We start from the raw sequence: 15205 nt of genomic DNA, 5'->3' as shown, positions 1-15205 counted from the left end.
AATGTATTTGTAAATATATGTGTGACACGAAGATGCCAGGACCAGCTTTGTTTGGTTCTGACAGCTCAGAGCACAAAACATTCAAAGTGACGACTACGCGCTGCTTTTCCAGCAGGAAATCCTGGTACAAAAAAAACAGGGATGCCGCAAGCATTTCCTCCAGCAAAGTTATTTACAGGGCAGCATTGGAAATACGGTACTTGTGTATTATCTGGGCACCCGATTTTATCATTGCATGCCACCAATGGCAGATTCAGGGGGGGGGGGGGGGGGGGGGGCACGTGGGCACGTGCCCCCCCTGTCATTTCATTTTGTAGCTGAGGACCAGGGCTTTCCAACGAGCCCAGCCCCGTGTCTCTAGCCCCCCAGGAACCAAAGATATCGCCTGGCAAAGCTGTAACGTTTTTTTTCCCCATAGGGTAATATGGGACCCGGCAATTCCGACCCCCACCTAGTTCCGACGCTGCCAGTTCCCTTTTTGGCATCACAGAAGCTTGTGCTTGATATCATTCAATTTCAAATCACTTGGCCTTCAATATGATATCAGGCTGGTCCATATCGGTCAATTGTTTCCAGAGATATTGCATGTAAACAGATTTTTATATTTTTTAAATGTAATTTCATGGCTGTTCATGTTCTTTGAGGGCAGATTACTCTGGAACCAAACGTTTCAGTTTCACTGGACCAAAATCATTCAAAGCCCACTCAAATCAATGTGATACTTGTCTCATATAAATGGGTCAGTTGGTTCTGAAGATATAGCCGGTTAAATGAGATAACTGGTTAAAGAGGGGGAGGGGTGGTTTTCTCTCCCCCTCACACCAGAAAATGCAGGGACTAGGCTGGTGTAAAGGGGGCCAACCTGGGAATGCATTTTCTGGTGTGAAAGGGGTATTATTTCAAATAGCCGGGACCTGCAGTGCTCTGAATACAGCCAGGCTCTGCCACTATCAGTGTGACAAAGCTCAACCGGAACACAATAGTTCTGCGCAAACTAGACAAAAAAAATTGGTGGCTGCTGGCTGTGAAGTCCAATCCCCAACCGCCTTCCCCGATGGCGGTAGGACAACGTGGAACAAGTGAGTATCACCAAGAATACAAACGGGGGCCGGTCCTCACTATCAGCGCTCACACAGATATAATTCAACCACACCTCCCTTAAGGTTTTGAATTACTTCTGCCACTATCAGTGGCTATCACTTCTGCCTGATGGTGGCTGTCCCCCATTTACTGCGAGCATGTATTCTCCCTTGGCAATGAGCATGTAATCCCACATGGCAACGAGCATGGAACCTCTGGCAATGAGCATGGAACCCTTGGCAATGAGCATGTAGATAAGCATCACTTATGTAGCATAATTTTTAATAGGCATTATGGTGTTTGGCATAATACATAATGGACATAATGGCATGTAACTTAACGTGTAATGGACATTATGGTGTAAATGTTTAAAGCCCGCCTTTGATGGACAATGTCCCAGTTTATGAAGCGTATTGTGAATTTTGGCTTAATCCGTGTGGCATTATGTGAATTCTGGCTCAATGCATGTGGCATTATGTGAATTTTGGCTCAATCCATTTGGCATTATGTGAATTTTGGCTCAATCCATGTGTTATTATGTGAATTTTGGCTCAATCCGTGTGGCATTATGTGAATTTTGGCTCATTCCATTTGGCATCATGTGTAGGGGCAAGTATAATGGGGTCTAGTATTTTGTTGCATAATGTGTAGAAGTTGTATATAGTGTTGTAGACTACACTCAAGGACACACCCCTGTTGAGTGGCCACACCCCCTTTTCCATAGCGCGCCTTCGACGCACGCACAACTGCATCCTTCATTTTTGTCGCCATGGTGGGCCTGCGTACTTTAAATACCAGGGCCTATTTTTAATCCCATTCCCACCCTCTCTCTGCCGCTCTCTTAGCATGTACACTGGCATTACTAACACTGCCCCTCCCCCACCCAAACCCTCTTTTATCATGGTGCCCCCCTGTCATTTTATCCTGGATCCGCCCCTGCATGCCACTACTTAAGGCATGCAATGCAATGCGGTTTTTCATTGTAAAGACCAGATTTTTAATTGTATAGTCACCCATGGGTGATTTCATACCCCCACTATCCAACTACGCATGGAGTTGGTTTTATATAGTGTGGCGAGCGCAGCGAGGGGACGCGGATTACTTTACATGTATTCTGCGTCCGCTTGCCACGCTTCGGGCTCGGTGGCTCGCCACACTATATAAAGTCAACTCCATGAGTAGTTGGATAGTGGGGGTATGAAATCACCCATGGGTGACTATACAATTAAAAATTGGGTCTTTACAATGAAAAATCGCATCGCATGAATTGTATGCCACTATATTGCATGCGATGCAAAAATCAGGCACCCAGATATTACACAAGTACCGGAGATACTTATTGGGAAAGAACCCTAATGTACCAAGATAAAGCCTTCTCTCTCTCACATTAGGTAAATCAACACATCTGCAGTTATTTCAGATAAGCGTAACAAATCTGTAAACAGCTTTGATCATGAAGGGGGGGGGGGGGGGGGGGGGGGCTGGCTGTAGTTGTATTACTATGAATAAAATAACAATATAAAAAGAAAATAATGTAACATACTAATAATAAACAAACACTTAAGTTTACCTTTTATTGGCAATGAGCATAATCACCATGTTTGAATTTGAGTGTTGGCGAGCATCTTCAAGCCAGGTTGTCAGATGGTTGAATGTGTCTCTCCTAAGCACAGAAACATAGGGCAAATTGTAACTGTAATGTGGTAATAAGGCAACCATGGTTTGGAAGTCGCACACTCCACTACACAAGATAGCCGTTAGGTCAAAATGCGGCAAAGAAGGCTCAAATAGTCTTCTATTGCAGTGGTTCTCAATTCTAGCACTCTGCAACCCCCAACAGGTCATGTCTACCATATTCATGCACAGGTGAGTTTTATTCTAAGTTGCTGGGGCTCATCTGCTTCCACAGATAGAACTCCCGAACCGCATACTTGACGGTAGGAGAACAGCCCTGTTCTAAAATGTAGTGTAAGTGGCAACTGTGGAAGAAGTCTTCCTATAAGACCCCACAAAAGTGCCTCCCCAAATGACACACCAGCATGACAGAGTAAGGCGCAATGGCTTCCTGCCCCACCAATATGCAGTCATTTCACAACAGGGATTAAAAGAACAAGACAAGAACACAGACACACTCACCTCGTAATATCATAAACTAATAAAGCACCGGCTGCGCCTCTGTAATATGAACGTGTGATGGAGCGAAAAGATTCCTGACCGGCCTAAAGGGAAAACAGGAGAACATGGTCAGTATTAAAGATTCCCCTTCTCATTAACATCGGCTGGATCTGAAAGTACAAATACACCTAGAACAGAGGCCTGTGGGTGAGGTATACAGAGAACAGTACAGACGTGCTCCGGATTCACTGAAAGGTGCAGATGAATAATGTCACCCCTCTCACTGAGGGTATGCGGTCCCTGGGTCTACAATATCTAGTTACAAAGTCACTAGATCGACCACTAATGGTTGACAGTGACTAGGTAGGCACCTAAAAATGGTCAACACGAGCTTTTCACTTTTTTTTTTTAAAGGTGGTTTGGTACTACCATATAGCCGCATGCAATGCGATTTTGGCCCCCCTAGACTATTGCTTACAATGTTAAATGCACCCCCAACACCACCCACACTATGAACGCCAACCCGAAGCGTGGCAAGCGCAGCGAGACCGCCAGTGGCGGCAGTACGCGTCCTCCGACCTTTTCATACTCCCACTATTCACGTCAGTGTGGAGTTGATTTTAGATAGTGTGGCGAGCGCAGCGAGCCACCGAACCCGAAGCGTGGCGAGCGCAGCTAGCCCCGCGCATTACTTTATATGTATTCCACGTCCCCTCGCGGGGCTCGCCACGCTTTGGGCTTGGTCTAAAATCAACTCCACGCCGACGTGGATAGCAGGGGTTATAAAAAAGGTCGGAGGACGCGTACTGCCGCCCCTCGTGGGCTCGCTGCGCTCGCCACGCTTCGGGTTGGCGTTGATAGTGGGGGTGCTTATAAAATTGTAAGCACCCATTACAGTGCTTATACAATAAATAATCTTATAGGGGGGCCATTTAACATTGGAAACGCCCATTAGGGTGCTTATACAATTTAAAATCGTATACCATTATATATGGCATACAATGCGATGGTATACGATTTTAAATTGTATAACATCGGGTGCCATCGCATACCATTGTAAGCCTTATGGTATGCAATGCAATGGGCGCCGTGCTAGGAAACAAGTACCGGTGGTTTTTCATACTTTACTATCAGAGTATGCATAGACTATAATGGTGTGTCGAGCACAGTACATCTACATGGTGGCCATGTTGACAGACAAAAAAAACCCAGAAAAAACTCACGTTGATCTTGTCCATTTCGACCTAAAGCTTATATCGGCCTCCTGTCAATGTCAACCTGGGGTATGTCGACCATTACATAGTCTATCATCTACAATGTAACCCTCACAGAGCTAGAGCGGTGCCTTCTAGATACCCCCACAGGAATGAAATACAGGACAACGATCTCCAATCACAAAGCATATCATGCTAACTAGATAATGTAACATTACCAAACTTACATTTATTCTACCCCCAAGATTCAACGCTCTGCATCAGTCATGCTAGTGTACATACTTCAGTGCACTGAGGGTTATCCCTGTTTATTGATACAACAGCAGTAATTACTATACTAGGTGTATTCCAGAGTGCAACAGGTGATCTCCAGTGGGCTGATCCCTTGAGCAGTTCCTGTAGTATTACAGCACACATTGCTAATGGGATTAGCACTTCACTGTGAGAGAAGTCCCTGCAGCAACGCACAGCAGCAATGCACAGCAGCTTCACTTCCGCTTTAGAAGAGATATCTAGCACTTCATTCAACGATCTGGGAGACTTTAATGGTTTAAGTTTGGCTAATTAATACCATACCACATGTTGTTTAATAGACCATATTAAATGAACACACTCTAGTAACCTCTGCAGACTCTGATACCAACAATTGTAAGATAACATTTGTTTGCAATATGCTGCTATCTTATCATACAATAAGATTTAGGACAGCTGTGACAAGTAACAAGTAAGCTTGGGGTGGGGGAGTGGCGGATGAGGGGTGGCTGCAGCCACCCTCCCCCACCCACAGTAGTAAAACACGCATGGCATCCCCCACCCGGACCTCCTAAACTCGCAGTACCCCCGTACCCAGGCGCCCCAACACCGTAACCGCCCACCCGCAGTACACACACATCCATCCCTTCCCCACCAACAGCCCTCCTGCAACTGCCCGTCACTCAACCCACACCAGCCACACAGGCAGGGGCTGGCTGGCAACTTTTAGCCTAGGGGGCAAGTCCAGAGCACTGGCCCATAAGAACCCCCCCCCCCCCCCTTCCCAGGAAAAATAAAATATTGCCGCAAGTGGGCAGAGAATAATTCAGTAAGAGGGCGAGGGTAGAGCTATGAACGCAATGCATGATCAGGACACCACAGGCTGCTCCTCCTGCATAATAACCGGACACCACAGGCTGCTCCCCCTGCACAATAACAGGAGGACAACACAGGCTGCTCCCCATTTATACAAACAGGGGGACACTACAATCTGCTCCCCCTGCATAACATCAGGACACCACAGACTGCTTCCCCTGCATATTAACAGGAGGACACCACAGGCTGTATATGGCAGAAATATTATATATTTGTTATCACCTGTCCTAAGTTTTGCCGGTCTCCTCCGGGTCTGTGCTGCTGCGGCTCCCACTTCTCAGGCAGGCATCTCCGTGCGCTGTGGCGCCGCTACCAAAGCAGGCGCCTTGAGCCCAAGAGCCACCGGCTCCATCACTGTCAGCAACACACAGGAGCCACGCTCACACTCTTACTCTGGGGAGTGTTACACCAACAGCAGCCCCCAACCACTCCTGGGCCCGCCTCCCCAGCACCAGTCCCTGCTCTCATGTTCACAGCCTTACCTATAAGCCTCCTCCGCATCCAGCACTGGCTAGGGGCTGACGTGATTGCGGTGGCTGTCCGGCTGCTTCCTTCCTGCTCCTCGCCAGTCACCTCCTCCTCACCGGCTTCCGCTTCTCTGCCTTTCCTCCGACCACCCCAGACTCTCTTCCCTTATCCCCAAACAGACGTCAGACGCAGGGGTGGACAGAGTCAGTGTCATCTGCACTGAGGACATGTCCTCAGTGCAGGGGGCCAGCGGCCATTTTCCTATAGCCGCGGCCAGCGCTGGAGGGCTGGAGGAGGTACTGTAGATAATGTGCCAGCGTGGCCCGCAGCTAGTGAATGGTAAAGCGGCCCGGGGGGCATATGGCGGCCTGCCCCCCAACCCAGCCCGCCCCTGCACACAGGCCGCCCCCGCATGTGTAACTGCACCAGCTGCAGTATCCACGCACCCAACCCTCAACCACCCACCCACGCCACCCCCACCCGCAATACCACCTCACCCACACTTCCACCACAACCGCCCCTCCCGCACCCGCAGTACAAGCACAACCACCCCTCCCCCCATCCACAGAACGTTCAGACCCCGTTCCTCACCCACCTCCAACCACAAATTTAAGGACAGTAAACGGGGAGGTGAATAAAAGGTGTATGACCTGGTTGTGTTTCCATTAAAATGTCTCTAAACCATCAACTGGTCACCGGGAAAATAAATCTGGCCAGCATCTGTCATGTAAAAGAGACCTGCAGGCAGCTATAATTCACCGGAAGGTTCCAGATGCTGACATCTTACAGCCGTCTTCTCTGTCTCGCTATGGCTTAAGGTGCCCTGAGGATACTGCATTAGATATTCGGACAGGCTGTTCTTACGGAGCTCTAGAACGGTATGATGTCAGAAACGGGTAGCTACATACGGTATAGGACAGTATGTTATATTTCTATTTATTTCTAGGAACAAGTCGCTCTCTAAAAAAAAAAAAAAAAAATCTTCCTTGGCAATCCCGACATCCCAATTTACTGAATGGCTTCAAAATACATGGATCATTATGAGAACACAGAAAGGACTCCTAGCAACTGAGCTCAGAAGACAAATCTGAAAGGAAGCAAATAACCCAGAGCTGCGCATTTCAATTCAATAACCTGCTCCCTGGGGCAGCTGTTGACACTAGAATAAATAAAGGCCATTGTAAATAAATGATGAATGACATCTTTACGCCCACCATCTGCTGGTGTAAAGGTTGTTGGAAGGCCAAAGATGCAGATTTTATCTTCTATCGGAAGCTGCAGCGAGGCCTACAGCAGGCCCTGGGCTTAATGTGCCCAGTTTTTCCCTTTTAATCTGTTTAGGCAAAAAAAAAAAAAAAACAGAATGCCGAAATCACTGGACAGCCCAAACTCTTCCGCTGGTCACCTAAACAGATTTATTGAGTCTTCTGCTAACAAAAAGGAAAGGAACCAAAAAGTATTTCTACCGTGACAATTAGGTTAGACGTCTTTTTCTCCGAGCCTGCTCTCTCCAGATGTTCGTATGAGCCAAAGCGTAATTAGCAGGACAGAACAGCTGACGTTATAGAGAATAAATTATACAGCAAGCGCTGAATAAAAATCTATTCATGGGTAAAAGATCTACAACGGTTATTTCCTATCACTTCATATGTTATGGTCCACGCACACTGGACGATCCTGGCCACTGTAGGTGTATGTGCAGCAGCGGGGACCAAGGCGAGTGCATACAAACTTGCTTATGACTGTTGGGGGTGGGGGGAGTGATGCGGGTGGGCTTATTAGTAACACATACACAATGTGCAGGATAATGTGGACATACAATAAGGCCCCGTACACATTGGGTGATAGAATACATAGTAACATATGTAGTAGCTGAGGTTGTAAAAAATAAAAATAAATAAAAAAAGGACATCCATCCATCAAGTTCAATCTTTTTTGCAGATCTAACTAAGGTGCATGGTCTAGCTGTGATACCCCGATTATTGGTTGTACCCCTGGATGTTTTTTCCATTAAATGTTTGTCCAATCTTATTTTAATGAGCAATATCGTTCATTACATCACCCAGTGTGTATGCCTCCCACAACACACAATGCTCGCTCACATGGGTTGTTCATGACCCCATCCTGACATCTGTGCAGATGAGAGTGCATTCTGCACCCCCTTCCCCACCAGCATCGGCAAGTGTGTATGCCCATCAGGTCTCTGCGGCCGCCAATATCCAGTGTTTAAAGGGCCTTTAGATGCCTTCACACATTTAACTAGAGCATTCACCTGTAGGTCAACAATCAGTCCATATCTTCAGGGAATCATGTCACGTTTTATTATACTATTTGGTACTTTTTTCCTAGCAGGGCGCGCAGATTTATTACGTACGCAAATGTAGTGAAATCGCAACTCATCGCATTGTACGTTTTTACCATGCGATGTGTGCGATACGATGCGATATTTGATTGTACAAGCACCCATGCCATGAGATGTGATGAGTGCTTACAATGAGATGTGATGGGTGCTTACAATGAGATGTGATGCTATGTGATGTGTGCATAGTATGTGATGTGATGGGTGCTTACAATTGTAAGCACCTGCGCCATTGTTTAGCGTCAACCCCAGTATCCACGCCACCCCAAAGCGTGGCGAGTGCAGCGGAACGCGTCCTCCGACCTTTTCATACCCCCACTATCCACGTCGGCGTGGACTTGACTTCGATAGTGCGGCGAGCGCAGCGAGCCCGAAGCTTGGCGACGGGATGCGGAATACATGTAAAGTTATCCACGTCCGCTCGCCATGCTTCGGGCTTGCCACACTATCTAAAATCAACTCCACGCCGACGTGATTAGTGAGGGTATGAAAAGGTTGGAGGACGCGTTCCGCCGCTGCACTCGCCACGCTTCGGGGTGGCGTGGATACAGGGGTTGACGCTAAACAATGGCGTAGATGCAGGTGCTTACAATTGTCACATAGCATCACATCTCATGGCTTGTACAATCAAATATCGCATCTGGTGCCATGCGATCCTATGCAATATTTCATTGTATAAGCACTCCTGTGCAGTTAACATGGACATCGCATCGCACTGCACTATAGATGGTATGCGATGTAATGCGATGGGATTTTCCTACGCAGAATAGCACACTAAGCTATTTGCTTAGTGGGGCAGGGTTCGCAAATACGCGCTATAGCGCGTATTTTACCCTTAAACGCTCACCGGGGACTCAGTTTATGAAACTGAAGGGGTCCCCGAGGACGCGCTGAGCTGCGCTTGTGAGGCTGAGCCGCCGTGGCGTGAGCCGCTGTAAAAGCCAATCAGTGCAGCAGCGGCCGCCGGGACCCAATCACTGCACAGTGGCCGCCCGGCAGCCAATCACTGCAGGTGCATGCCCTGCCAATCATTAATGCCGCGCGCCCTGCCATTTATTTTGAGAGCAGCAGCGGCAGCCTGGTTCACGGTCACAGTGTTTGTGGCATCCCCCGCCCCCCCGCCGTGTAAATTCATTCTGCTGCTGAGAGCGGGGGACGGGATGTGATATGGCAACTCTCAGCATAAGAGGTGAGCGTGCAGTCAGCGCAGTGGGGGACTGGATGAGGCTGGAAAAGCTGACACGCTGCTCAACTCAGAGCAGCGTTTCAGCTCTTACAGACACATCTAGTCCCCCGCCTTGCAGACAGCCCACTCCCCAGGGTATCAGCCTTACCAGCCCCCCCCGGTAACCAGAATAACCCCCCCACCCCCACGGCAACCAGAATAACCCCCCTGTGGCAACCAGCATAACCCCCCCCTGCGCCAACCAGCATGTAACCCCTGCAAGGAACATATAACTCCTGGCAACAAGCATGTACTGTAGGTAAGCAGCACTTATGTGCTATAATATATAATGGGCATTACAGTGCGTACTATAATACATACTGGGCATTATGGTGTGCTGTAATATGTACTGGGCATAACTGTGTGTGCTGTAATATGTACTGGGCATTACGGTGTGCTGTAATGTGTACTGGGCATTATGGTGTGCTGTAATGTGTACTGGGCATTATGGTGTGCTGTAATGTGTACTGGGCATTACGGGGTGTGCTGTAATGTACTGGGCAATACGGTGTGTTCTATAATGTGTACCGGGCATAACGGTGTGTTCTATAATGTGTACTGGGCATTACGGGGTGTGCTGTAATGAGTACTGGGCATAACGGTGTGTGCTGTAATGTGTGCTGGGCATAACGGTGTGTGCTGTAATGTGTACTGGGCATAACGGTGTGTGCTGTAATGTGTACTGGGCATAACGGTGTGTGCTGTAATGTGTACTGGGCATAACGGTGTGTGCTGTAATGTGTACTGGGCAAAATGGTGTGTGCTATAATGTGTACTGGGCATAACTGTGTGTGCTGTAATGTGAATTGGTACAACTATGTGACCACACCACTCCCCCCCCAAAAAAAAATTGCCCTGTGTAGAGGTTTAGATAGTTTCTAGTATATATGTATCTTTAGGCGAGTGGCCCAATTCATACTCCCCCCCTCCCCCCCCCGACCCACATGTGCCATGCTGGGGAGAAGGGGAGAGGAGGCTTTATTCCGTTGGGACCCAGAAAAGGTCAGGTAGGACCCCAATTTTTAGAAGTGAAGGGTCCCCGGGACCCACTTTTTTGGGTGGTTTTCGCGAACACTGGTGGGGTCCCTGCTAGGAAACAAGTACCTACTATTCTAACTGTAGTGGCAGTTTTCTTATATACGCTCTTATGCGAGTTTAACGCCTGACAACTACTTTCCATATTCTTGGTGCAACGCAAAGCTCTAGTGTGCATCACGAAACAATGAATGCTGTGGGCTCAGTTGACCACCAGGCCTTGGATCCTTCAATATTGGTTTCCAGCAGACTTAGGCTTGGGGTAATTTTCCTGAGCATTGGTTACCAATTCCATGTATGGTCACATCATGGCTAGAACATTAGAACTCTGTTAAAGGTGTTAAGGGTGTTACTTACAGTATCCCATATCTGAAGCTTAATCTGCTTGCCGTCAATTGTGATCATTCGTGCCCCAAATTCTACACCTTTGGAAGAAAAGGAAGGAAATGTGTTAATACGCATTTAGCAATATTGGCTTCCGAATACAGTTTTATTTATTAAATAAAGCAAGGGGCGCAGAAGCAATCAGTCATATCTTGGTGGAGCCAGGCTTTATAGATAGTCTCAGCACTACTATAACTGTACACTAAAGGTGGACCGGTATGGGTCATAAGGGTCGACAGTGTGGGGAGCTGCAGTGGGCGGCAGAGGACTCAGTTGGAATAATGCGTGTGTGCATCTTGTGCGCGCTCCCCCTTCTGGCGGATGGCGATTCTACGGGAGCACCTACATCTGTAGATAGTTAACCTTTTGCAGTCACATTTTCTTTTTGCAATTCAAACAGTCTGGTTTAAAATGAAGTGTAATTTTTTATAAAAAAAATGGTCTACTTTGAATGTTTAAAGATGTTAACGTTCTTATTTTAAAGTGGCTCTCTGTTGGATCTGCTATTAGCGCTAGGGCTGTTGAGTATGACTAGATGTCGGACCTGAAAGGGTTAAGCATGAAAAAACGCTGCTGTTTGTGTTGTGGAATAGTTGGAAACCTGAATGGAATAAAGATATAATTGTCTGCCAAATCTAATAGTAGAGCAGGTAAAGTGCTATTAGCAAGTCCTAGAGCAACACTACATTTATATGTTCTACACTCTGAGTGCCTCCAAATAACGCTGCGTTCCACTATTCTAAAATGTGTATAGCATTCAGTGACCACAAGGTTCTGGATATAAGGGTCGACGGTGTATGGAGAGAAAGTGAATAGCAAAAAACAGACATGTAAAAGGTCAAAAGCAGCAAAAGGTTGACAGGCACAAAGTTGACATGGAAATGGTTGACAAGAAAAAAAATGGTGAGTTATTCATGCTTTTTTGTTGTCAATGTCAACACCTGGACCTCCAATTAGTGTAGCGTGGACTCTGATTGGGAACGGTAAAGTATGAAAAAGTAATAATAATAATAAAAAAAAAAAAAAGGTACTTGTGTATTATCACGGCCCCCATCGCATCGCATACCACTAAATAGGGTATGCGATTTCCGCGTGAAAAAGCCCGTACGTACAATTAAACGCGGAAGACATGTAAAGTAATCAGCGTCCGCTCGCCACACTATCTAAAATCAACTCCAAGCCGACGTGGATAGTGGGGGTACGAAAAGGTCAGAGGACACGTACCGCTGCGCTCACCACGCTTTGGGTTGGCGTTGATAGTGGGGGTGGCGGTGACAATGTGGGTGCATTTAACATTGTAAGCACCCACCAGGGTGCTTGTACAATTAAAAAAAATTGCATCTGATCACATCGCATGCCGCTATATTGCATGCGATGCGCTGCAGTACGATCAACATCGTGGCCGCCGTGATAATACACAAGTACCAAAAAATGTAATGATACCGAAAATCACAGGTCGACTTTTTCATGTGTCGTCCATTGCCAGATCGACAGTTTGCTTGTGTCCATCTTTGGTGATTGTGGACCTAGTGCATGTTGGAGACGACCTATTGACGGTCTATCTAAACACCGTTGACCTATCATCCGATAACCCAGTAAACAAGGGGTCGGATCTCCAACATGTTCTACTCACTTTATGTAACTACAGGAATTATACATGGTCTGTACATGGGCGACATAACATTTCATCCACTTTTGTAGAACACGGTGTTGTCCGTAGGTAAATACACAAACGAGTATATTTCTACTGTCCGCAGTTAATCCCTTCAGCAGATTCTTCACCACATACAGTATTCAATACTCCTAGATGTAACTTATTGGCGAGCACAAGAACAGTTCTCAAACCGCGCTCATGTACCTCATCACTGAGCATCACTTCTACTATGTACCCAAGAAACATCAACCGGGAGTACAGGCTCAACATAGGATTTACATTGCAGAATTATAAGGACCCATCAGTCCTGTTTAATACAATAAAGCAGAGCTTGTCGACAAAGCTGGTCGCAATAAAGTGCCAATAGTGTACCATGTACATTTCTGCTGAAGCCTCAGAGGTTTTCAGAGGCTTCAGCGTTCCCATGGATACGTCGCCCGCACACTCAAAGTGAGGAGCCTGTTAGAACCACCGGAAAGGCTCAATGGCGGCGGGAGCGCTCAATGGCAGAAGCTGGACCCAAGCAGAGGGGATCATTCCTGACCGGCTATTTTACAGTAAAGGCCCATACACACTGGGCGACTGAGCTGAAAGTCGCTCAAAACACCCAGTTTGAGCGGCTTTTAGCTCAAAGTTGCCCAGTATGTATGGCCCGCTCCCGCATCATCGCCGGGAAAGCCATTCATTTGCTGATAATACCAGCAGATGAGCGGCTTTCAGGACGGCTTTGCATAGCTCTGCGCTATTCAAAGCCGTCCTCCCCCCTCTGTCGGCGCCGGGCAGGGGGAAAACCTCTCAGTGTGTATGCACTGAGAGGCTTTCCCCGCAGCGATGATTAGCATCATCGCTGTCCATACACACTGGGCATAGTCGCCCAGTGTGTATGGACTTTAAGATTTTAAAGTGGGGACATGATCTACATGTGTGTATGTAGGGTGGGGGGTTTCTCCATTCAGGATACTATTTAATTTGTACACTATGCAGAGAATTCCAGCAAATCAACATCATCCAGCACAATTTTCAAGGCTGCAAAGGGAAAAAGTCTGTTATAGGGCTGTGGCCACAGATAGCTGGTGAAAAAACAAACTGAAATACCCATATATTATAGCTACCGGCACCAGAACAGCAAACACTAAACACACACAGCAAAACTAGTTTCAGTGGCACATTATCCTGCCAGAGTAATATCCCCTATACAGACAGAATTCTCCTAAAATCCAGAGAGCATATGTACCTCACATACAAGCAGAACATGTTTACTTCTCCAAATGCAGAATTAAGCTACACTGCCATCTACCAGCGACTCTGGAGTAGCAGCACATGACTACAAGGACAGTGTGTATCAGCTAGACTGATAAACAAGTTAATACACTTGTGTACAAGTCATCACTTCAATTCTGTGAGTGTGACAGCAAGTGAGTGAGTGCGCATACCATGCGAGACAGGGTCCAGAGTGTGACAGAGAGAGAAAGTAATACAGTAGAGCAGTTATCCCAAACTTCAATGACAAAAAACTAAACAGACAGAGCTATTAGGCCTTCACACTTCTCCCAACAGATTCTGCAGCTGCCCATCTCACAGCGGGTAGCCCAGGGCAGGAAGGGTGCTACCATTTCAATTATGGAGAGATGGGAGATCACCTATCACTGTAAGCAGGTGTATTGATTATTGATCAGTGTGCTTCACCTGCCTTCCAGAAGACGGGCCGAACTCAAACTCTACCATAAAGGTAACAGCTTTGAAACTGAGCGTCACAAGTTTTTTCTCCATTACAAGGAACTCTTTACTGTTATAATGTAATTGCATCTACAGATAAAATTTTGTCATTTCCCATCAGTCAACATAATAAATATGATAACGGTTACACATAGCCACATATGATGATCACTAGTTTCTTGCACTAATGTTCTCAGCAGAGGTTGGCCCACCCCCTGCTCTACTCCCTCCCCATTCTTCTCATCCTCAAGTTCCACTGTCTGGCTCGCATCGTCATCCAGCCCCTTACACACTGGGACTAATTCTTGCTCGTGTTTCCACAAAAGAATGGTTTATCAGTAGGCCGTGTGAATGCTGCGTCTAAACGTTTCATAAGATATTTTGTCCCCTGAATTAAAGCCGAAAGTCTGCGCTTCAATTGTATCGTCACTGTTTAATATCAAATGTACTGTGATGGCGTACAGAGCCAAAACGATTAAACCTGCATCCAAATATATATGGGACTTATCTATATATAATTTATAGGCAAACAGATTTTCATATATACACTCAATCCCCATAAACCCCATAACGAAAAGGTACCAAAGAAGAATACAAAATAAAAACAAAACCATCTGGGAAACAACCAGTTACTACAAAAGGAATAAATGCTGGCACCATACTTTGAGGAGTAAATACTGTATACATAGAGAGACAGGCACTGATTGTGCTCACAGCCTGGAAAACAATACAGGAAAGTGAAGAGAACGATACACACCCAGTGAGAACAGAATGTGCCTACTATGTGACCAGAGACTACCAGGGGAGGAGTCATTTCCCAATTCCAT

General features: G+C 46.7%; 1 protein-coding gene across 1 annotated transcript in view; it reads right to left on the bottom strand.

Moving 5' to 3' along the window:
- The window catches only part of RAB2A (RAB2A, member RAS oncogene family), a 79463-nt gene that overhangs the window by 38744 nt on the left and 25514 nt on the right, over nt 1-15205 (bottom strand). Inside the window, exons 3-5 of the mRNA XM_083187149.1 lie at nt 10982-11049; nt 3217-3299; nt 2651-2743 (exon numbers count right to left, since the gene is read on the bottom strand). Of these exons, the coding sequence (XP_083043275.1) occupies nt 2651-2743; nt 3217-3299; nt 10982-11049 (244 nt within the window). The remainder of the gene's footprint in view (nt 1-2650; nt 2744-3216; nt 3300-10981; nt 11050-15205) is intronic.

Source organism: Crinia signifera, chromosome 5 (assembly GCF_055691185.1).
Source record: "Crinia signifera chromosome 5, ASM5569118v1, whole genome shotgun sequence".
In the NCBI taxonomy this organism is placed as follows: Eukaryota; Metazoa; Chordata; class Amphibia; order Anura; family Myobatrachidae; genus Crinia; species Crinia signifera.
The sequence above is the reverse complement of the archived record's forward strand: the minus strand, read 5'-3'. Positions and strand labels throughout refer to the sequence as shown.